This window comes from Lissotriton helveticus, chromosome 6 (genome assembly GCF_964261635.1).
Source record: "Lissotriton helveticus chromosome 6, aLisHel1.1, whole genome shotgun sequence".
Classification (NCBI taxonomy): domain Eukaryota; kingdom Metazoa; phylum Chordata; class Amphibia; order Caudata; family Salamandridae; genus Lissotriton; species Lissotriton helveticus.
Genome location: NC_136067.1, coordinates 383,344,408 through 383,368,622, shown reverse-complemented (window position 1 = coordinate 383,368,622; position 24,215 = coordinate 383,344,408). Strand labels below are relative to the sequence as shown.

The following is a 24,215-nucleotide window of genomic DNA, read 5'->3' as shown; positions in this document are numbered from 1 at the left end:
ATTATATTATTCTGAGTTCAGGCATACTAAATTCGACCTCCTACCATGTTCCCTGAGCTTGCTGGGATTATAGGGTGCAATAATTCCAGCAGCCCATCTTGGCCTATGAGAACAGGTAGCCTTACAATAGTGAAAAACGAAAATGGCTGTAATTCACTATTGGGACATGCCACACACATCAGGGCTTGTCCTACTTTATGCTTACAATTCACCCTGCCCTTGGGCCTACCATAGGGGTGACTAATATGAAGGAAAGGAAAGGGAAGGTTTACAGGCTGGCAAGTGGGTGCACTTGCCCAGCCAGCATGACAGTACCAGACTGCACGCAGGTTCTGCAATGGCAGACCCTAGACACATTTTAAAAGGCTGCTTCTGTGGGTGGCGCTGCAGGCCCACTAGCAGTATTGGTATTCACAAGCCCTGGCACTCCGGGTGCACTTTACTGGGGGCTGACAGTAAATCCAATGAGCCAATCGTGGAAATCAATTATAGGTACAGTTTACTTTGGGAGCACTTGCACTGAGGCACGGATTGGCCGTGGCGCAGTGCCCTGAGCAGCGAACACCATCAAACCATCTGAGGCACATCAGAAAGAAGTGGAAGGGAGACTCACGCCAAGGTGCCAAGTATAACACCGCTCCACTTGAAACCACGCCAGTCGCCTGCCCTCTGCATCTGTCCACCACGGGCCTAGAGGCCCAAGCACGCCTCACCCGACCATCGCTGTTACCCTGGCGCTGTCACTGCTCTGCCTCCGGGGCTCAGGCGGCGTGGGTGCCTGTGACGGGCACTAGAGCCCAGGTGCTGCATTGTCGAGGCCCCGCTCTGCCTTGCTGGAATCCGGTTGGGCCCACCGCTGACCGGCACAACGGCTGGGACGATCGCTTGGGAGTCCCCCACTTGCTTGGTTTCCTGCCGCAGGAGGAGCGCAGCTCCCTCTTCTTCCCCCGTCTTTCGGCTCCCTGCGCCTCTTCACCCGCGCCGCGAGGGAGGCCCGGAGGCCTGCAATTGGCGGCGGATCCACCTGCGCCACTGTCAGAACCCGGATACCCGATTCCTCCGGGAGGCCCAAACCATCGGACTGAGCACCTACAGCTGCGGCATTCTTCATGCGCCCACATCTGACCCATTGCAACCATGGGCAGGGGAAAGACCACGCAGACCCCGGTCCCCCATCCCAGATGCGTATGGACCAATTCACCAAATCGGACCACGAATCCAGCGCTGGGCCCCTGCCTCCACCTGGGGCTGAGGGAGGGTACTTATCTACAATCCTACAGGCGATCAGCGCCTCCCAGGCATCAGTTGAGCATAACCTTGGGGAAGTAAGAGTGGATGTGGCCCTCATCCGGCTAGACCTTAGGAACGCCACGGCGCGTATTACCGAAGCAGAGTCCCGTATCTCCACGGCGGAGGACGACCTGACCACCCTAAAGACCCAGGTGGCTCGACTCCAGACGCTGACGTCGGACATCCATCACAGGGCGAAGGATGCCGAAAACCGGGCCCTCAGGAATAACTTGTGCCTCCTGGGATTTCCGAAGGGGGTGGAGAAGGGCCCTATTGCCGTCTTCCTCGAAACCTGGATCCGCTCCTGGATACCTGCAGAGAAACTCTCCCCATGGTTCGCCATAGAACGAGCCCACCGATCCCTGGCGCCCAGGCCGCCCCCTGGAGCCCCTGCCTGGCCCTTCATCCTCCGCATCTTCAACTTTCGGGACCGCGACGCCATCTTGGGGGCGGCCAGAGACCTGGGCCCCCTGCTTTTCCAGAACTCCAAAATAATGATCTTCCCGGACTACTCTAGAGGGGTCCAGTCCCAACGTAGGTCCTATGACGAGGTCAAGCAAATGCTCAGGGCGCTGGGGCTGCACTATGGTCTCCTTTTCCCGGCCCGCCTCCAGGTCCTGTTTCAGGACAAGTCCTTTTTCTTCGACACCCCACAAGCTACCTGGACCTGGCTCACAGAGGAACGTCCCTTCTGCCTATCCGAGGGCCCACTCTCCGCCCTACCCATGAGCTGCCCAAGCCGTGGCGACGCCGGACCGGATCCCGCAGGCGGGGCCGCCAGCGACAGGAGACCTCTCACTCACCGGAGGGGAGACCCCGGCGGTCTCCTCCGCCCCCGGATCGGGGGGCCCCCCCACTGCTGCGTCATCATCCTTGGTCATCATTGACCGGACGAGTGTGAGCCTGCGTAAGACAAGATTGGACTCAGACTTGTCCGGCAGCCCTGTGGTCCGGGACACCCCACACGATGCAGATGCTTGGGCAGGAGCCACGGGATGTCTGACTAGGGACGACTGAACCCGAACAGCTGGGCTGCCCCTTGTTCGGTGCCCGGAGGGCTGGCTGCCTGGAGGGACTCTCCTTGGGAACAGGAGTCCAAACTGCTCATGTCTTTCCTTCCTTTCTGCGCTCTAGTTCTATCTCCCTCTTCCTCCTGCTATTCTATCCTTTCTGTCCCTTGTGAGACTGCTGCAACTTTCCTGAAACTTATTTCCTTTGAAGCTGTACTGTCTATAGCTGCTGGCATTTATCCGCCAATATGGAGGGGGGTCCTTCTTAGTTTACTCTAGATTGGTGCTGCTCTCCCAACTAACCGTTTAAGTTTAGTGTCATTCCCCTAGCGGGGGGTTTCTTCTTTGGGTGTTTGAACTTTAGGGCGACAGATGCTTCCTGTTTTGAAGTGTAGGGTGGGGGGAGTTGGAGGGTACCTGGGAGAGGGGAGTCCGTTGGCTCCCATTGGTTTGTTGTTTTTAGCCGCCCTATGGGCCGCTTTTTAGTTTAGCTCTGTTCAGCCGCTCCTCGCCCTCCGTTGGTGCTGCCTGCGGGCGGCTGGTGGCAGCTCCTCCTCTTGACGACATATGGTGGGTATATCCTCTCCTGCCACACACCTCCTGCTCCTTGATGCTCTTGTTGTTCTGGGTTTCTGCGGGTTGCCACGGGAGATGGCCGCAGGCGGTCGCCCCCTTTCCCTCGTGTCCCACCTGGACCCTTGGTGCCTGTGCCCCATTGGCCCACTTCGACTACCTTCCTTTCCCTTGGAACGGCGCTGCAGGTCCTCCCCTCCGAGGTGCGCCTCCCGTTGATCCCATGCTTTCCCACGTCCCCCCAACTCCCCCAATGGCGTAAACTCTGGTTAGACCCCTCCATGTTCTCTCTTGGAACGTCAACGGTCTTCTTGACCGCCTTAAGCCACTCGGCGGACGTCCTCCTTCTCCAGGAGACCCACCTTCTAGGCACTCAATGCAACATCCTGGCCCGTTACGGGTTTGCGATGGTCTGGCATTCTGGGTTTCAGCGCAGGTCCCGAGGGGTGGCGGTCTTGCTCCGGAGAGGTCTCCCCTTCACCCTGGTTAAGGCATACAACAGCCACAGCAACAATAGATAGGACATGTATCACTGTCCTTCTAATGTTTTTTAATTTATGTTTTTTAATATAAAGATATATCACTTTCTATCAACAATTCATCATAACTGTATAACTACATTGTAAAAATGTATCCCTGTTTTTATTAAAACACACTATTTTTGATATCATTATGATTGTTTGTGTTATGGTTTAAGTTCTTTATTTTTGGTAATGGTGCAGTTGAATACATAGCTAGTGTTTTGTTAGACAGATAGCCTGGGTGTTTACCTTCACATTTTAAGGCATACACTGACCCATAATAATTCTTTGCCGGTTACTGTTGGGACTGGAGATGGAAATCCGAAGCAGGGCTCCAATATGCAAATAGACGATGTTCCAGCTCCCCCCTTTGAGTACAACAACATCATCTCCAGTTGTACGAATCCCAATTTAGGAAGCCCTAATATTGGATTGGGGAGGTCAACGAATCCTTTTCCGATAGTGAAGATGATTAAAACCTGCTCCTAGTGTAGCATCTGCCCTTAATCCAACGGCTCCCTCTTTTTCTGCCTTGGTAGAAGGAGCAGTATGCTCCAAAAAATCCTCGGTAATTCCAATAGAGGATAGCATAGACACGCTGACGTTAGATTTCCTCCCTCTCTTTGATCCCGACTTAATACTGAATAGATCTTTGCTTCTTAAGTGTTTCAAAGAGATGGAGAGTCAGAAGCTAATTCAATCTAATGACATTGATTTGGTCTCAATTTTGAGAGTTGAGGCAGGATCATGCATCAGGGTAAGGTTCTACTCCAAACTTATTGTGAACCTCATTCTGAGGCAGGCCGAGAGTTTTCAGAGTCGTGGGATCGACGTAATGCCTCTATTCTCCAACTGTAGAGATGACTCCTTTGATAGGAGGTCTTTGTGCTCGAGACAAGCCGGTCCTCCTACCATTTTTGAGGACTTAAAGATCTGCATTTCTAAATCTAAACGTCTAGTGACACATATAATTCCTCCCTCTTTATCCCTAAATGGTAATAGAGTAGAGGATATTCAGCAATGGAATTGGTTACCTGGTGCTTTATCAGGTAAATCAACTGACAACCGTAAACTATTTTCTCATTTTTAGCAACAGCTTAAAAATTATCTCTTGGAATGCTGCTGGAATTAATAAGTCCCGAAAAGATGCAGTATCTTTATTCCTTGAAGGCTAGTGTGATCTGTATTCAAGAGACGTGGTGTGTGGACAAAATGATTATGGGGAGGGATTATTTCGTCCTAGAAGGAGGGGCTGTCCCCTCTAAGAGGGGACACGCTAAAGGGGGAATTGCATGCCTGCTATCTAATCTGATAAAGTGGAATTATTCTCACCACTTAGATCCTAGCAACCTTTTTCAGGCTGTGACACTATTTAGTCTTGACAATGTGGAAAAGAAAAACCCCCTGGTAATTATAAATGCTTATATCCCCCCCGATGACTGTTTTAATGGAGTATTAAAACAAGTCTTTGTTTTTATTAAACAAACTAAGGATACAGTTCCCTCCCCCCCCCCATGTAATTTTATTGGGTGATCTCAATTGCAAAGTCTCAAATTTAAGCTTGGAACTATTTAGAAACAAGCTTAAAGAGGAATATTTTGAGATCCCACAAACTCTTTTCCCAGTTAAAATTAGAACAGATATGCGAGGGAAATTGCTCCTGAAAGAACTGTCTGAAACAGAGGGTATTATAGCAAACGGAAGGCTTCCTTCCGATACACCAGCACACTTTACGCATAAATCCAATCAAAGTGAGTCGATCTTGGATTATATAATCATTGATTATTGTTTCTTTTATCTTCTGAGAGATCTGGTGGTCTCTCAGACTGTATTCAGTGACCACAAGGTGATTACTATTAACCCTCTCTATATATCCGCCTTATGCTGACCCTTGGTCCCTTAATGGTGATCTGGTCAACTTTAGTAATAAAACTGGAAGATGTTTTTGGAACTCAAAAGCCATGAAGGGCCTGGAACATATCCTGGATAAAACACTAAAAAATCTTCATAATTGGCTTGGGGCCGAATTAATTTCTTTTGAGAATTTTATGAAGGAGGTCACTCTAGCCACAAGAAAATCCAATCTAACCTCAAAAAAGTCCATACTTCCCAGATCGGTCACCCTCTTAAATAAGGAAATAAATAAACTGGTGAGGGAACATTATTTGTCCAGAACCCCCAAAAGATACAGCAAAATAGCCCTCTTAAAAAGGAGACGCAGGGCCAAGATAAAAATAAAAAAAGAAAGAGGATTCTTTATGGATCAACCTGCGAGAGGCCGTAGTAAACGGTCACACAAGATTATTCTGGTCTCTAATCGGGAGGGTTGTGGAACAAGAGTCAGTCCCCGTCCAAGTCCCCGTCCAATTCCCATATCTGAGCAAATCTGGGTCAATCACATTGCTAAGTTATATGCTAGTAATGGGCCGGTGGCCGAGTATGGGGGATTTTGTAATGATAGTTTTTTCAGAAGGGAAATCTATTAGAAAAATCACTATCGAACTGGCCATAAAGGAACTGCGCCTTTCTGGTGCAATGGGGCCTGACGAGCTCCCAATATCCGTCCTGAAACAGGACTCAGTTGCCTGGAGTAAAATTCTTTTCCTTATATTTAGATTTAGTTTTTTGAGTAAATCTGTCCCCTCGTCCTGGAAAGGGAGCATATTGGTGCCCTTGTTTAAGAAAGGCGATAGGAATGAACCCAAGAATTACCGCCAAATCGCCCTGCTCGATGCGATTGGTAAAGTCTTCTCCAAATGTCTCCTATACTCAATTAACGACTGGGTTGATAGGAATCACATATTACCATTAGAACAGACAGGCTTCCGCAAGGGACATGGCACTTTGGACAACCTTACCGCACTTCAGATAATTTCGGATAAATATGTAAGGGTTCGTGGGGGAAGAGTCTTTGCGGCGTTTATAGATTTCTCCACAGCCTTCGACAAAGTGGATCGGCCGTTGCTGTTAAGGCTCTCCACTCAGATACATGGTGCCAAGTCCTTCAAGGAGGGGCAAGGGGGTTATCCCAAGTCATTCCTTCCATCAACGGACTAAAGCAGGGTTGTCTTTTGGCTCCTCTGCTTTTTTTCCTATATATTTCAGATCTCCCTATGTCTGTATCTGCTTGTGATGGTATTGCACCATCATTGGGGGGGAACTCCAATTTCCTGTTTGCTATATGCGGACGATATCCTTTTATTGGACTTAACGCCCAAAGGGTTAAACAATCGTCTGCCCGCTCTGCACCTTTTTGCTGAATTCCATTACTTAAAGATAAATGCAGCTAAAAGTAAAATAATGTGTATCTCAGGGAGGAAAAAAACAAAATACGAGAACTTTGGTTGGTCAGTAGGAGGTCATAAGCTGGAGGTAGTTAAGTCTTATGTCTTCCTGGGGAAAATCATATCTGATAACCTAAGTGACAAGGCCCACATTGATGATAATACCCGGAAGGCCCTGTCTCGGGGTAAAAGCTTGAGTGCATTATACTCTGCCACAGGGAGAAGACATTTCTCTTACCTGCTAGAGGTTTTTAGGGCGAAAATCCCGTCCTCCCTTTTGTATGGAATTGAAATAGTCGATCTTGGGCAATGTTTTTTTTTTTTACACGTTGCAGAAGGTAAAATTCTACGGTTTTTAGCCTATATTAATACCGCCTGCACAGTGGCATCCCTGAGACTTGAGTTCGGCATCCGTAGCAGTTGGGTGCAGGGCTTGGCAGGGCTAGTACGTTGGGTAGCCAGTCTGGCCAGAGGGAAAGTGGGGACTTTGAGAAGTCGGAATTGCTGGGCACTTTAAGGGAGTTCTCCTTAATTGTAAAGAATTTTAGAAGGGCTGTTGCACTTCTACAATTGGAGGAGAGTACTCTTTTCACTCTGTCTGCCGTTCAGTTAAAATCACTTTTGAAACAGGCCTCGTGGGATCTTAGTTTTAGGTTGGACAGAGAATCCATTCTTGTAAAGAAGGGAGTAACCCCTCTTACTGATACTTGCGTATTAAAACACATGCAACCCTATGTCGCCTGGAACCTTTCCCATGGCATACGGCGTTTTTGGCTTCTCCTGAGGCAGGATTTACTCCCGTTAAATAATCTTATGGCTAGGTGGTATGGTTGTTCTGCAATTTGTAGTTTTTGTAATTTGTTTACCCAGGACTGTATACATGTTCTCTTTATATGTCCTGTACTTCGTTTATTCCGTCGTAAGTGGCTAAGACAAATGCTTGAAATTAAATATTCTTACTGCCAATTCCTTCTTACATGCTTTATATAATCCTCCTAATGAAATGTTCTGTTTTAGTATTTTTAACTTTTTTAAATGTTTTTTAGATATTTATTAGAGGGTTTTTATTAACTGTGTTGTGCTGATTATCTTGTTCATTTGAACGAGTATTTTGTATTATGTATCTTTTTATGTGGACCTCTTCGGAGTTCCAAACATAATAATAATAAATAAGACCCACGGGGCGATATCGGGCATGGTGGAGGGTTGCCCCCTGAATGTCTACGTACCGCCCGCCCTCCTGTCCCCGACGCTCCGGTGCCTTACACGGATCCTTTCCTCATTTCAACACGGCCTTACGGTAGTTGGCGGCGACTTCAACGCCGTAATGCAGCCTCGGCAAGACACGACCGGTACCCCTTCTGTGACTCGACTCTCCTCCGCAGCGGCTCTGTCGAGCTGGGCTTCGGCTCTGGGGCTCTGATATTTGGCGAGTCTGGAAACCCCGCAAGGCACAGTACACTCGTACATCGGCCTCCCATCATACCCATTCCCGCATTGACCTCCTCCTGCTCCCGGCCACGGACTGCCATCTGGTCTCAGGAGCGAGTATCTTGCCTAGGGGACTGTCTGATCACTCCCCCGTCTCCCTCCGAATTGGCTCTGCCCCAACAGGACCGCGAGCGGTATGGCGTCTCAACGTGTGGTTCAATCAAAACCAGGCGCTGGTTGACGCACTGGGGCAGGATTTAACCCACTATTTATCTGCCAACGAGTGTTCGGTTCCCTCGCCAGGGACCCTATGGGAAGCCCGAAAGGCGGTGATTCGTAGGGTGGCGAGGGGGCTTGTCCACGCCAAACTAACGGACCGGCTGGCCAGGCTCGCGGAGTTGGAGTCCCAAGCCGCCCGGCTGGAGGTCGAGAGGACCCCACCCGGCAATTGGCGATGATCCGAGAAGAGCTCCGCCAGATCTCACTAGACTCTGCTCAACAGCTGTGGCGGTGGCGCGGATATAAGGTTAGGGTGATAAAATGGTAAACTCCTCCATAACTTGGTCTCCTACCCCAAGATCCACCACATTATTCCGGAGGTCCGCGCACCAGATGGCACCATCCAGGTAACCTCCGAGGCCATAGCCGGAACCTTTGCGAACTTTTACACTCGCCTCTATGCGGCACGACCGGCTGACGCTCCTCTAACTACTCTCCTGTGCAGTGCCGGTGCTCGACTCCCCGCTCTTGCCCCTGCAACTGCGAAGGCTCTGGAGAAGCCATTCACCTTGGACGAAGTCCTGGAGGCCATCCCCCTTCTGAACCCTAGCAAGACACCTGGTCCGAACGGGTTCCCACAGGAGTACTGCGCGGCCTTCCGGGATATTCTGGCTCCCCAACTGCTGGGCCTCTCATCACGTGGTGGAAAATGGCTACACCCCCACCCCCCCCACGATCGTGGTCATCCCCAAGACCCAGCCGACTTCCGTCCGATCTCCCTTATTAATACCGAGATAAAGCTCTTCTCCATGATACTGGCCCAGAGGCTTAAACCCCTTCTACAGGACCTGGTCCTCCCGGACCAATGTGGTTTCATGCCGGCCAGAGGTACCAGTCATTGCATCCGCCGCCTCTTACTTGGCCTTGGCCCACCGCTTCCGCCTGTCCCCATATTTGGCCCTCCTCTTTCTCGACTTTGAGAGCCTTTGATACGGTTGGCTGGGCGTATCTCCAAGATGTGCTGGAGGCGATGGGCTTTGGCCCACTGTTCCACCGATACATTGGGATTCTCTACGCGAATCCCAAGGCCCGGGTGCTGATCAACGGGTTGCTCTCGGAGGCATTCCCGATATGCAGAGGCACGCGCCAGGGGTGTCCCCTCTCCCCACTTCTGTTCGCATTAACGATGGAGCCCCTGGCAACGCTCATCCGGCAGGACCCCCTTGTCCAAAGGTGGGCCTGGAATGAGAGCCACATAGACAAAATAGTCCTCTACGCCGATGACGTGCTCCTGTACTTGACGGACCCGGCGACCTCGGGCCCCAAATGTTTGCCGATCCTTGTCGAATTTGAGAGAGTTTCCGGCCTTCGGCTTAATGCGGCCAAATCCACCCTGGTCTCGCTGCATCCCTTCCGGGAATGTTTCCACTGGCGGTCGTCCATCCCCTTAGACGCCACTCGGTTAAATACCTGGGGATATGGGTAACCCTCCTGCCGGAATTGGAATGGGCACTGAACATCACGCCCCTGGTAGCCCGAATGCTATCAGACATTAAAAAATGGCAAACCCTCCCCCTTAATCCCTCGGGACGAAGCGCACTGATCAAAATGATGGTGCTCCCCCGCTTCCTCTACACCCTACAAAACATTTCCATCCCCCTATCTCGCACCTAGTTCCGCGAGCTCGACTGAACCTTATCCAGATTCCTTTGGGGTGGCGGAAGACCACGGATCTCCCTAGCACACAGCAGCATCCCTCTCCTTTGATGGAGGCCTAGGGGTGACTCACCTCTACCTCTACTACCTTGCCACTAAACTGATTGTTGTCCATGATTAGTACGCGGGCGGCTGGTCCGACCAAGCGTACCGAGTGGAACTGGAAGAAACTGACTTCTCACAGATCCAAGCGTTCCTCTATGGATGCCTGGTGCCACAATCCATTGCGCCAATTACAAGAGCTGGCCTTCTGGCCTGGCGCGCCGCCCGGCGCCACACAGGATGGGACCGCAAACTTACTCGCCAGACACCACTCTGGCATGGCAACTGGCTCCAGGAGGTATCGTCCTTGAGTGGATTCCGTCGTTTGGACCTTATCGGTGTGTCGGTCCTTGGAGATGTCTGGGTGGGGGACCACATCCGTGCCTTTGCAGACTTGCAACAGCGCCACGCCCTTCCCCCCCCCCCCCCCCACTCCCAGCATTTTAGATACCTGCAGCTGCGCCACGCCATTCATGCACACCTCCCCTCACCAATCACCCTCCCAGAGTTCAGCCTGCTAGAAGCTCAAGTGATGATGGGGAATCTGGGAAGGGGAAGAGTATCCCGAATCTACCTCTCCCTCGTAAATAATAGCCACTCGTCCCTAGATCGGCTGCGCACCTGTTGGGAGGGATGGGTGGGACCCCTAGAAGAGGCCGATTGAAGGGACGCCTTAATGGCCCCACGTACCCTGACCACATCATCCAAGCTGCGCCTGGTGCAGATATGCTATTTACACACAGCTTACCTCACCCCAGAGAGGCTTTTCCGAGCCCGATTGCGACCCTCCCCAGACTGCCCGAGATGTGGACAATCTCAGGCCGATTTCTACCACATGGTGTGGCTATGCCCGGTGCTGGAGAGGTTTTGGAAAGGAGTGGAGCAGGAGCTTTCACAGGCCCCGAGTTGGGAGGTTCCTCATGACCCGTTGCGAATGCTGTTGGGGATCTTCGATGGTCTGGATGGCTCCAGGTTGGATAAACGCCTACTAGGAATGGCAGTGGTCGTGGCCAAGAGGGACATAGCGCGACACTGGACACGCACTGTGGCACCCACGGTGGGAGGATGGAGGAGGGGGTTGGACTGGTGCGGCGCCCAAGAGGAGGTTCTATTTGAATCCCGGGGTTCTCCAGAACTGTTTCCTAAAATATGGGGGAATTGGTTCAACATGATCCCGCCGTGAACCCAGGTACACAAACTGCTTTAAGAGTTGATATTATTGCCACACATGCTGTATTGTCGGACTGGAGTGGACTGATACTTCCCATATGCACTGCTGATTTTGACCCATTGTACATGTTTTTTTGTGAGCTGCTGCCAATGAATTTTCTTTGCTGTTTTAAAATACTGAATAAAGTTGAAATATCAAAAAAAATAGCCCTTTTGCATGACATTATGATGGCTAAATTAGCATTACTTGGACATCAGAGTGCTGTCTAAACTAAATTCATCAACACTCTCGAATTGGTTAATCCATGAGAATTTGGGAAGACAGACTACTGAGATGTATGAATGTGAGAATTTGTCCCTCCCATATCATCTTTGCAAGAAAAAGGAAATTAATTCTTGCCTTTTTTTGTAGGACAGTTCTGTTTTTGAGCTTGAAAGTAAGTCGCTCATTTGATATATATTTGTGCAGTTTTTGCAATGCTATTTAGTTTACTCTATCACCTATTTCTGGCTTACTGAGGCATACATCTATATTTGTAGCCTTCTGGTGTATGTGTGTATGTGTGTGTGTGTGTGTTTAGTCACTCTGTGACTGTAAAATGCCTCCTGTATTTAAGGTCACACAAAGCGAGTCTGTTCTTGCGCATTTACTTTAGGAATATCGTTCCTGTTCTGTTTCTCTGGTAATGAATATATAACGTTTTGAAAAAAAAAAGAAATATATATATGCTCCCTAATTATTACAGCCAGGAGAGTAGTGTAATAAACTTCAGAAAAGTTGTATTTACTACTTTTCTGAAGTTTAATTAAACAACAAATCAAATTCATTATATGTTGGACTTTTTTTTCTTTCTTTTTTGCAGAGAAAAAGCCTGAATTGTTTTGATCATGGGGAGTTGCTTTGAATGCATTCCGTTGAATGTGGCCTTAATGGAGTGGCGCCAACACTTTGATATCAGCCTTGGTACTCTTGTAAGGGAAATGACTGAGCAGATTTCTGTTGCGGTAATATATTATCCAATACATTTGTAATGATAGTAAGACTTAATACCAAAAGTGCAGATAATGCAGTGCTTAAGCGGGTGCATAAATGCATAAAAAATGTACATACAACACCATACTCTCTCACTGGTTCATTACATAGATTTTGTTCATACATGTGTGGACCGTTATTGCACACGGTGGATCACAATTAATCTGGAAACCAAGAGAAACTGTCAATGACCGCGTTGTGATACCCTGCGGGGAAAAAGTTTTGTGGTAAACGTTGTTTACCATGAGTGAGTGGGTCTCTCCCTGACCAATTCATCTGGCTCAGTTTCATTAAGGAGTATTTTGCGTGACATATCAATTGACTCAAGCACACGCCACCATAATCGAAAGGACGTCTAAGTGAATTACAACCTCCTCTGTTGGACAAATCTTTTGAAATTTGTAGAGCGCTTCCCTCACTGCAAAAGGCATTAGTTGCCTGCTCTTGAGATAGATGGTGTTCACCATGCCAAGGTGAAGTAGTACTGAGCAAGTCAGGTCTGGCTTGTTGAAACCGTAGTGGTGGATTCTTTGCTCCCTGGATTCTCTTGGAATTTATATTGTAGTGAGTCGAATGACCAGGGAGGCACTTGTGGAAGTGCCCTAAAAGTGGCAAAATATTTGTTCTACAGAGGGTGTTGTTCATGTAGACGTCCTTTTAATTGTGGTGGTATGTACTTGAGTCAATTATTAAGTCACAGAACATACTCCTTAATGGTACTGAGCCAGATGACTTGGTCCTGAAGATACCCTATCACTCAGATGGGGGAGAGGGTCGAAACATTGACAGTATCTCTCTTGGTTCCCACATTAATTGTGATCCAGAGTGTGCAATGGCTGTACGCACGTGCATGACAAAAAACTATGTAATGAACCAGGAAGAACGTATGGTGTCTTGTGTATATATTTTACGTGTTTATGCTCTCTTAAACACTGCGTCCTCTGCACTTTTTTTTTTTTTCACAACTAGTTTATTGGTGAAGATGAGCATATGAAATATAGTGGCAGCCCACAGTCAGGACTACACCACCAAACATTACGATACAATCACAGCACTTAACCAAGTGTCCAAGCAAGAAGATGATGCAATTAAGGATACCAGAAAACAGTTGCCCCACCTTCACCTTATACTGCTACCTACCCACCCAACTCCCCGATCCCACCCGGAACCCACCCGAACCCCATGCATGTGTGTACTAACCGTAACGATGTAAGATTATGACGTGGGTAATGTGCGTGGACATGGGCCCTGCCAGCCAGTACGGGGCTAGAGGTCCTCCTCTGGCTCCACCGGAGGGTCCAGTGTCAGATCTCTATAGTCTGCCCACCTCTTCCAAATCTTAAAGTGTTTGCGGGGGCATCCTCGCGCCTCAAATATAGGTCTCTCCAGGCCCATACAGAAGTCCATACCAGCCTTCCATGCAGTCAGGGGGGGGGGGCGCACATTCTTCCACGCTCGGGCCAGGTCCCTCTTAGCCACCACCAGCCCCAGTAGGAGCAGGTGCCGCTTATAAGTATTGCCACCAACCCCTTCCAGGACGTGCAACAGTCCCAGACGGTGAGTACGGGGGAGGGTCCAGCCCAACACCTCAGACAGACAGCCCCAAACACCCCTCCAGAAGCCAACCAGCCTAGAGCACGACCACAGTGTATGAAGTAGCGTACCCACCTCAGCCCCACACCGCAGACATTCCGGGGACCCAATCAGGCCCGCCTTCCACAGACGCTCTCGGGTATAGTATGCCCTATGGAGAATCTTGAATTGGATGAGTCGGAATCGCATTGCGATAGCCGCCCCCCTCGGGGATTCCAAGGCCTCTCGCCAGTCATCTTCGTCCAAGGGGCCGAGGTCTACTTCCCAAGTCGCCTTCAGTGAGAGAAGAGTAGGGGAACAGTGGGTGACCATGGTTTGATAAATGCGCGATACTTTTTTGTCCCCAAGATCACCCATGAAGACCTTCGCCTCGATCGGGCTAAAGTCAGGGAGTGAGTCAAGGTTGGCAATGCTGGGCGTCAGTGCATGTCGGAACTGAAGGTACCGGAAAAATTGAGATTGGGGCATATCAAATTCGGCACTGAGGGCCTGAAAGGATTTGAGCAACGTACCAGACATCACTTGACCTAACTGCGAGATACCTATCGCATCCCAGCCATCGAAGCCTGGCAATTTAGAGAGTTCAGGTAGCATGCCGTTCCGCCATAAAGGTGTTTCAGCGGTCAGTCGGCCCCACCAGCCCACGCGACGCAAGGCCTGTCGCCATATAGCAAACACGAGTCTGGTAACCCTTGGCAGCGAGGCACGCAGTCGGGGTGAGTATAGGATGGTATGGAGCGAGTTATCGCCCATCAAAGCACGCTCTAGGGCATAGGCCGGGTCCCCACCGTCACAGTACCACCATTCGTTCAGAACAAGGAGGTGAGCGGCCTGGTAGTACGACTGCAGATCCGAGGTGGCCAGGCCTCCACAGTAGGTGGACAGAAAGCATGTGCGCAATGCCACCCGGGCAGGGCCTCCCGCCCAGAGAAAGCGGCCCAGCACTGAATTAACCTGTTTGAACCACCGAGGTGGAATAGGATACGGATGGTTTTGCAACTGGTAGAGTAGGCGCGGGAGCGCAACCATCTTGAAAATGGCAGATCGGCCAAAGATTGACAGGGGCATTCGAGACCAAGTTTTGACGTCCGACTGAACTCGTTCCCAGACGGGCTGCAGGTTACGGTCCCAGGCAGCGTCAACCGAGTCCGAGAGAAACACTCCGAGGTATTTCAGCCCAGTCGTGGCCATTCGCAATCCCGAGGCCCAAGGGTCTGTCACCGGGTCTCCTGATAGCACCCACAGGGTGGACTTGTGGAGATTGAGATACAAGCCCGAGGCCTCTCCAAACTGGTGCATGATCTCCAAGACACGTGGGCCCGAGCGATGCAAATCAGTGAGGAAAAAGAGGACATCGTCCGCATATAGCGCGATCTTGTCCGACAGGGTAGTGTTCCATACAAAGCCCCGTATCTGCGCATCCTGGCGCACTCTCGCCGCCAAGGGCTCCATGGCCAGTGCAAAAAGATAGGGGGAGAGCGGGCAGCCCTGCCTGGTCCCACGGCCTATGCGGAATGTCTCTGACACCGCCCCGGCGACCCGCACCGAGGCTGTAACATCAGTGTAGAGGAGCTTTATATAGGAGAGGAAGACCGGGCCTAAGTTGAGCCAAGATAGCAAAGTAAATAGGTATGACCAGCCAACCGAGTCGAAGGCCTTGTTGATATCGGCCAGCAACAACGCCGCCTGGTCCCCCAGGGCTCCAACAGCGTCGATCGCCGCCTGCGCACGCCTGATATTGTGTCGCGTCGCCCTGCGGGGCATAAAGCCTGCCTGGTCAGAATGGACTAAGGCAGTAATGTGTGGAGCCAAACGGTTCGCTAGGGCCTTGGCCAGTATCTTAGCCTCAGTATTGATTAAGGAGATGGGCCTATAGGAGTCATGGCTATCTGGGGGCCTGCCAGGCTTCTGAAAGACTACTATTTCTGCATGGCGCCAGTCCGGTGGCAGTAGACCCCGGGTACGGGCCGCTTCCAGCGCTCGGCGGTAGTGCGATCCCAGTTGCACATGGAATCTTTTAAAAAACTCACATGGGTAGCCGTTTGGTCCAGGGGCCTTACCGGCGTTGAGTTGCCCCAACGCGTCTCCCAGTTCTTCCGCCGTGAGGGGTGCATCCAGGGCCTCCCTGGTCTCATCCGACACCGGCACCGGTGGGAACTCCTCGAAGAAGCGGGCTAAGTCGCCCTCAGGCAATTGGTCACGTGGGGCATACTGGTCTGTAAAGTACGTGGCGAAGCTTGCCGCCAATTCGTTTGGGTCGGTTAGAACGTCTCCGTTGTCGTTCGTGAGACCCGGTAGTGCGAGGGGCTGGAAATTGTGTTGGCACAATCTATGGAGCATGGAACACGACTTGTCCCCCCATTGATACACCCTACTTCTGGTGGCGAGCCACGCCTGTTTGGCTTCGTCTAGCAATAGGGACGCATATGATTGCTGTGCCTGCAGGAGCAGCCGCAGATCCACCCCATCACCACCGGTACTGTGTTCATGTTCGAGGGTCGCTACTCGGGCAGCGGCCTCCGCAGTTTGTTCCCGTCGCTGTCGACGGGCCGCCGAGCACCATGCAATATCGACTCCCCGTATAGTAGGTTTCATAGCTTCCCACACCACACCTACATCGGCACCCTCCACTAGGTTCTCCCGCCAATAATGGTCAATAGTCTCTCGTAAGTGCTTAGCGTATGCCGGTTTAAGGAGATGCCACGAGGACATCCTCCATCTAAACGGCTGCCGTTTCCGATGGAGATCTATTGTAATCGAAACCGGGGAGTGGTCGGACAGGCCCCTTGGCAAGATGTCAGCGCCCTTCACCCTACACAAATATTCTCCAGGCAAAAACATATAGTCCAACCGTGAGAACGAGCCATGCACTGCCGAGACATACGTATAGTCTTTGGTTACAGGGTGCATATGTCGCCAAGCATCCACCCAACCTAGCCCCTCACTCATGGCATGCAATCTGGTGGGCGGAAGGGAGGGGGGGGTGGTGCCAGTCACCTCCTGACGTCTCCGGCGATCCACACTCAAGTCCATCACGTCATTCCGCGTCCTCTGCACTTTTGGTATTAAATCGTACTGCCATTGCGTATGTATTGGATAATATATAATAGGAACCTTCGCCATCTGAGTATTTTTTTTTATTTTGTATATGCAATCCAAGTGAGAACTGACCACTGGGTTGTTAGAAGCAGATTGATTGATTGATTGATGGTCTCCATGCATTTGAAAAAGGGGTACCCACATGCTAAATAGACCCCCAGTGCTCTCTGTTTACATAGTTAATGCTGACCCTGGTCCCCGTGATCACAATAGGGTTGTCCTTGTGACATAATACATATTGAATTTGTGTGCATTATATCATCATTCTTTGAGGTAGGCACTGCTCAGTAGCCCTGGATATTTATAAATATAATGTGTATGTGCTAAGGGATGGAGTGCAGCCTATGATTAGAATGGATATATATTAAGGGAAGGGCCAGTTTAAGTAAGCATATTGGTTACAATGGATAAATGCACACGCAGGTCATAAGGGTGCAGTGCTCCAGGCAGGCTGCATCTCTTGCTTAGAATACAGAGACCACTGCATTTGGGAAATTCAAGTGGTACCAAGTCTTCTGTGGAACATCACCTACAGGGTAACAGGAATTTTCACAATAGTGAAATAGAAGTAAGAAGGTACAGTTCGAAGGAATACTTCAAAACCAGCTCTAGGAAATACCCATTCACATGGGTACTAATCTGAAGTTCATAAGGAGTTTTTGGACTGTAATTCTTCTGGTATTTAGAAGCCTCATTATGTTAATCACTGTTTTTTCAGGACCTCTAGCCTCCCTAATTCATTTAGGGATTTAGCATTTGTAGTTCCATAGATAATACACGCAGCAGCAAGATTTGCAGTGTTATTATTCTTTTATTTGCACATTAGGATTTGCATGTTCGTTCAAGAGCATTGTATAGATAATACACTTTTGAATTTGATTTAGTAATGTAGAGTGTCTGAAAGATGTTTCTTTCTGGCCATGTTTGGTAGCATAGTCTAATGTAAATCGGTCTATAATAGTATAGAGTGGTATAATGCACTATATGTAGACTTTTCTACGGATTGTGTGCCTCATAAATATTGCATATTGGAAGCCATTGGTAATTTATTCCATTGAGTATTGTGGTGGTGATTGTACTGTGCTTCAGCACTTCATTTTGGTGACTGAGGGGCTTATACTGTGTAGGGAGGAGACTGGGTTTACATTGAGAAGTCTGCATGGCACTTTGGTTCTGGTAGACTGTTAACCACTTGGCTGCTAAGGTACATCCCCCTCTTCCCATTGACTTTCCATTGAAATCAATGGAAACTCCATGACGAGTTACCCTTGTCATTAGCACTGAAGGGGTTAAGGAAGAAACCATTCAATGGGGCACTAGTAAGAACCGGACTTGATCAACCACTGGGCAGGGGGGTGCATGAGTAGGGGTGCATAGTAGGATCATGCGCGGGGTGGATTATTGTTATAGAAGCATCCTATTCTGTGTGGTAATATTACAATGCTTATCTGGCATTAAAATGTCTTGTATTGCCATAGCATGGGCTATCTTTGGCTTGCATTGTATGGTACATGCTATCTAACACTAGGAATGTGAAGGTGAGTAGTTTACTTAGAGTCGGGCTGTAATGTGTTACTGGGAAGGGGAATATTCCACAGGAAAGCTTAGAGTCAATATATTTATATGTGCAGTGATTTGGGTGTGTGGCCCTAAAGTGTGGAATACTGTGTAGAAGTATCCGGCCCTATGGAGAAAATAGCTATTTTTGTGGGGATTCTGACGTGGAGAGAGATCCTGCTCCTGTAGGAGGGAATGGGGGAGATGTAGAAATTAATGACTGCTTTGAGCAATGCAATTGTTTGACCTTAATATACTTGGACAAATTATACTGCCGCCATAAAGTACCTCATTTGAGAGGGTTGAATCTTTTATGGTCCCAAAACATCAAAACCACGTTTTGTGCCACATCTGAGTGACTAAACTTACTAGCACTACACCTCAAACATCCTCTCATCTGTCAACATCCCAATGTAACGCAGTACACAAATTATTATAAATAAATAAAAATTCACTTTGTTTCTCTCCGTCCCCCCTTCTTTATTGAGTATGATAGTATTTTTATGTTCTTTATATGGTGGCCTTTTGAAATCTCTATCTGCAAACAGTTATCCGGCTGTACTGTTTATTTCTCTTATCAGTTTTTCATTGCATATTGCTTTAAAATATGAGGTTCTCTGCTTCTGAACAGAGGTCAATCATATTTTTACACTATTTTCTGACTCTACAAATAAGATAATGTAGCGCACATCAAATTGTTTGACGCTTTCAATCAAATACTGCTTGTAGTATATAAAGTCCATCTTCACTCTGCGTGTTCTTTGAACTAGTTACTGAGTTTATGGATGTTTTTTATTGGGCTTTTGTAATAAAGGCAACTGCTTTTGCTTCTCTCAGGAATCCACCTATGGCACCCATATCCATGAGAAACGGGAGGAGCGGGAAGCCCGCTTCTGTAACACGGTGCATGACATTGTGAATCGGGGTGGCCGAGGGCTCATTCCGGTCTTTGCCCTAGGACGTGCTCAAGAGCTGCTTTTGATTTTAGGTATGATTCTTGCTGCATCTTGTTATGACATGCTGATGTGCATGTGGTAAAATGTGTGCTGTATTTAATTATATTTAGAATGATAATTAAAAATCTTCTTTGAATATTATCTAGTTTATTTATGAAGCTACTTCCACATTGGCAAATTCCAGCTTGTGTCAGAGTTCAGCTTTTTGCTCGGTGAAGTGCTTGGGGGAGCTAGGAGGAATGTAAAGGGTGCTGAAGGACATTCTGATATTCTGTCAAGTGTGTACTTGCACGATGTCTTAATGCCTCCATATTAGCACTTACAAGCTAATGCTTTAAATACTGTGACTCCTCAGGCAAGAAGGCTTTGTTCTACTTCCAGGGGTTAAGTTCCCAATTTATTGTAAATTCTAGATTTACGGGCTTCATGCAAACCATGTGTATATATTTGGCTTGAACAAAGACCTGCTGCGCAGTGTGGTAGGCAACCTGGTTTTCTAAAACTGTAGTCCTAGATTTAGCAAGGCAAAAAAAGTAGTGCTTTGTCCTTCGAAGAAGATAATAGTAGAATAATCAGTCAACATATACAACAGTCAATGGAACAAGCACCCCCAAGAAAATTGGCCAGGTACTTTCACTGTTGCTAGTGAGTGATTCTTGGTCTGCCTTTTTATGTAGCACTGTATAAAACGATAAGACTTCGTTACACTTCCATTAGTTTGCAGAAAGTACCTTAACTAAATTTGTATCCTTTCAGAGCAAGTCTTATGTACCATTTAACACAGTGACAGCCTCCTGCTAATGAGTCAGTACTATGGCCTCATTATTATTGAAAGGACACGCTTGATGCATTGCCATATCAGATGAATTCAGTCCACCAAGGTATTATTACATCTGAGACAACGGAGAAGAAAAGAAAAAATATAGGTGAAGGCGCAGTTCACCTATATTAATAATTAACATGCAGTCTAAAACTGAGTGACATTTTCTAGACAATGCCAAGATGTAATGAAGCACTTGTTTTCTTTGCTTGGATATATCAGTACAGAGAGGCAACACTGCATTCCACCCAATGGAATTTTCAGCTTGTGTAATATACTTGGCCATCTGAGACTTAACTAATGTGTGCATTCACTTGGGCCAGTGTAGCCTCATTATAGCCTTCATCTTATAGTATCAATATATAATGCAGTTGTCAGCAGCTGGCCAAGATATTCCTCCATTGATCGATAGGGAAGCACCTCCAGCACTGCTGAATCTTCCTGTCTAACCTGAACCCATTACACTAGGTATGCCATATGCCAAGTTCTTAAGTGTACGTCACTGAACCAAACCCATAGGGAGGAAGATAGTGTCTAGTAAGCGTTATAATCTAATAGGGTGATGATGCAGCAGGTATTAGTGTGTTTGTGAGGCAAAGAAATATAACTGTCTTCTAATGTTGTGCATTGTAGATCAAGTAAGTGGTTTTACCATCCTGCATAACACTTTTTAGGTCGAGCCTAGCGCAGCGCGCCTGCGCTGCTGTAGGAAATGACCTTTTGGAATCGGTCTCCACCTTCCTAACACTTGTGCGTGTGGCGGCATCCACCTTGCAGGAGCAAGCAGCGGGGCGCAGGGGCCATCTGTTTCTAATTAGAGTGGCCGCTCTTGTTTACATTTGTCTGTCTCGCGGTCACTTTAACTTTCGTGCTGTGCTTGTTCCTGTAGTAGTGTATCAAGGCGATGTTTGCGTGCATATATTTCTAAAGAATTACTTTGGGAACCTTGTACTGACCTGTTGTGTACCTACAGTACTGGCCGTGCCCTTTATCTTTACCAGGTTGATCTAATGAGCGCTATTTAGGTGTAGGATAATGCCTATAGACCTGCCATTTTATGCTGAGAGCCGAGTAATTATACAAGTGCTTAACGAACTTGCTCCTCTTTGTTTCCTGCTCATCACCTATATTTCTAAAAGAAAAAAGATCGTCTTGTCTCTATAGTTATTCACAGTAGTCTGTGTTGATGTTCCGGCGCTTCCTGGCAATTTGTCTTTCAAACTCCCGGAATGTATCATCTCCTCAGCTTCTGGGGGTGGGGGGTTGTATAATGTTGTTCTGAATTCTCAAACCCATTTTACCAAATTTTGGTTATGGTTATTATTTCACTCTGAGTGGCCCGCACATGCATCCAGCAGAACCAGAACATTAATTAAACTGTAGTTTAAATGTGACAAAAAAGTGTGCACATTATCCAGGACTCGCCACTTAATGATCATATATGTACCTCAAAAAAAGCGCGAACGGAAGGTCTTGAGCTGTTAACTAAAATGAAGATAATCCGTGCACTGTCTTAGTTGCAAAGGAAGCTTGTTCCAATAATGGCGGGCACAGATAGGATAGGGACTTCCCGCCCTGTCTGGCCCTTTTAATTCCAGGTACCTCGACTAGGGATTTGGATCCTGAACGGAGAGACCTGGGGTGTATAAGGGATGAATTTTTCAGCAAGGTAAGGGACTGTTCAAGGTGAACGCCTAGATTTTTAACACCGGTTTTCGGAACAGGAGGGGTACCCAAATCAGTTGGCCACCAGTTAGGGGTCCATAATAATTGGACTTCACCAAAGAGCAGGATCTCCGTTTTTCCCACGTTGCACTGAAGAAAATTACTCCTCCTCCATTGCGAGATACTTCTCATTCCTGAGAAGGTGGTCTGCACTGATGGAGAAAACTTCGCAAATGGAAAGAGCAACTGGGTATCATCAGCGTAGGAGATGGGGGTAAACCCACAACTCCTTAACAGGTTGGCAAAGGGAGCCACATAGATATTAAACAAGGTCGGGCTTTGATACCGTCCTGCATGACCCGCTGCTGGAGAGGCTACGAGAACTTGGAATAGGCATCTCTGTGTTAGAATGGCTTACCTCCTTCCTTGACAACAGAAGCCAGAACGTTTGGACCCCTCCCATTGCGGCCCCCATCCTGAAAGTGGGGGTTCCTCAGGGCTCTGTATTGAGCCCCACTCTTCAACTTACAAATGTTCCCTTTGGCCCCTCTGGCGGAAGAGTGTGGGTCAAAAAGTAATCTCGTGTGCTGACAATACACATCTTCTCTTCACTTGTGACAAGGGAGCGGACTATGAGGGTGAGAATATTAGAACATGACCCACCAAGGTGTTTGCGTGGCTAAGGAGGTATCAACTGAAATGCAATCCAGAGAAATCTGAAATCCTTTTCTTTGTATCTCCACCGTCTGAGTGTAGTCGCCGGTGGATATGTCCCCTCCCCTCCCTTCCCTACGCAAACCAAATCTGTGCATTATGATGGATTGTACTATCTCTCTCTGAGATTTCAAGTCAGTTGTAAGCACCTGCTTCGGCCTCCGGCGCAAGCTGAGGAAATATCTTCCCCTTTTATAGGTGGACTACAGGAAAACTGTGGTCCAAGCGTTGGTCACTTCTAGATTTGATTATGCTAATGTCCTTTACCTGGGCATCCCGAAAACCATCTCAATTGTCTGCAGGTGGCACAGAATGCAGCTGCTAGAATGATTTTCATGCTTAAGCCCAGAACTCTTATATCACGGCTCCTCAAGAAGCTACACTGGCTACCAGTAAAAAAGAGGATCAAATTCAAGACGCTGGTGCTATTTTTCAATGGCCTGTATGGTAATGGCGCAGGATATCTCAGAAGTAGAGTTTCCAAATACACGCCATCGAGAACCTTCAAGTACCTAATATACAATGTGACAGGTGCGGAGGTAGTTCTTTTAGGTTTCTGGGAGCCCAATCCTGGAATCCTCTTCCGCTATCCCTCAGAACTGTGACGGACCTCACCGTTTTCAAAAAGCTGGTTAAAACCTGCCTATTCCGCAACTGTCACTGTAGATTCTACCTAAACCTGGCTTTTTCAACAGCGAGGGGCTTTCATGCAGGATAGATGGGGACCATGAGCGCCAGGACACTGTCTGAGTACCTGCGCGCTTTATAAATGATCTCATTCATTCATCTTCTTATTTGTGACAATTCTTGATTAAGAGAGGCAAATATTAAATATTGTTAATGAGTATCCGAATCATAATTCTTACCAGCACTGCACATGAAGACATCCAAGTCCCAAATGCCTTCCGTCTATCAAATAGGCAGACTTCCATATGCAAGTGATGTTTAACTTTTGCGGCAACATGAAACCCTCAACAATGGTTGACGCTATCAAACAAATGGGTGGGTTTGTCTGATTGAATTCCAACTGACCCCTAGATGAATGTGTGGAGGGATTTTATTACATAGGTTGATCAGTATTAATGAGTGTTTGATCTGCATAGCCCAGAAACAGTGTAATAAACGCATCTTAAATGCTTAGCTGTAGTTTGTTCAAGATCCTATTCTTCCTCTTAAATCTCTTTGAAAAGAGGACTGCATCACTCTCAATTGACTTTTGCAAGTCTTAAGCAAAGTCTTACGGGACAAAGAATGTTGCTTCATTGTAAGTGGGTGTAGGAAAGTGCCCTTTTTTGACATGGCCACCCCCACCTTTTGAGTGGTAAATGATGCAATTTTGTCAGAAGTGCACTGGGTTCCTGCTACCCAGGTCCCCAGTACCAGATCCCCTATCCTAAAACTTTACAATTGTCGCCCCCCCACCTCCAAATGGCAAAACCTTTAGCATCCCATTAAGTCCCTAGTAAATGGTACCTAGGGTATGGGTACTAAAGAGGGTCCTTGCAGCCCTAAAGCAGGGTGC

The 24,215-nt window shown here is 48.1% G+C and overlaps 1 protein-coding gene across 1 annotated transcript in view; it reads left to right on the top strand.

The window, feature by feature from the left end:
- CPSF3 (cleavage and polyadenylation specific factor 3) overlaps positions 1 to 24,215 on the top strand; it is a 244,970-nt gene that overhangs the window by 52,585 nt on the left and 168,170 nt on the right. Inside the window, exon 7 of the mRNA XM_078647825.1 lies at positions 19,376 to 19,526. Coding sequence (XP_078503951.1) covers positions 19,376 to 19,526 — 151 coding nt within the window. The remainder of the gene's footprint in view (positions 1 to 19,375; positions 19,527 to 24,215) is intronic.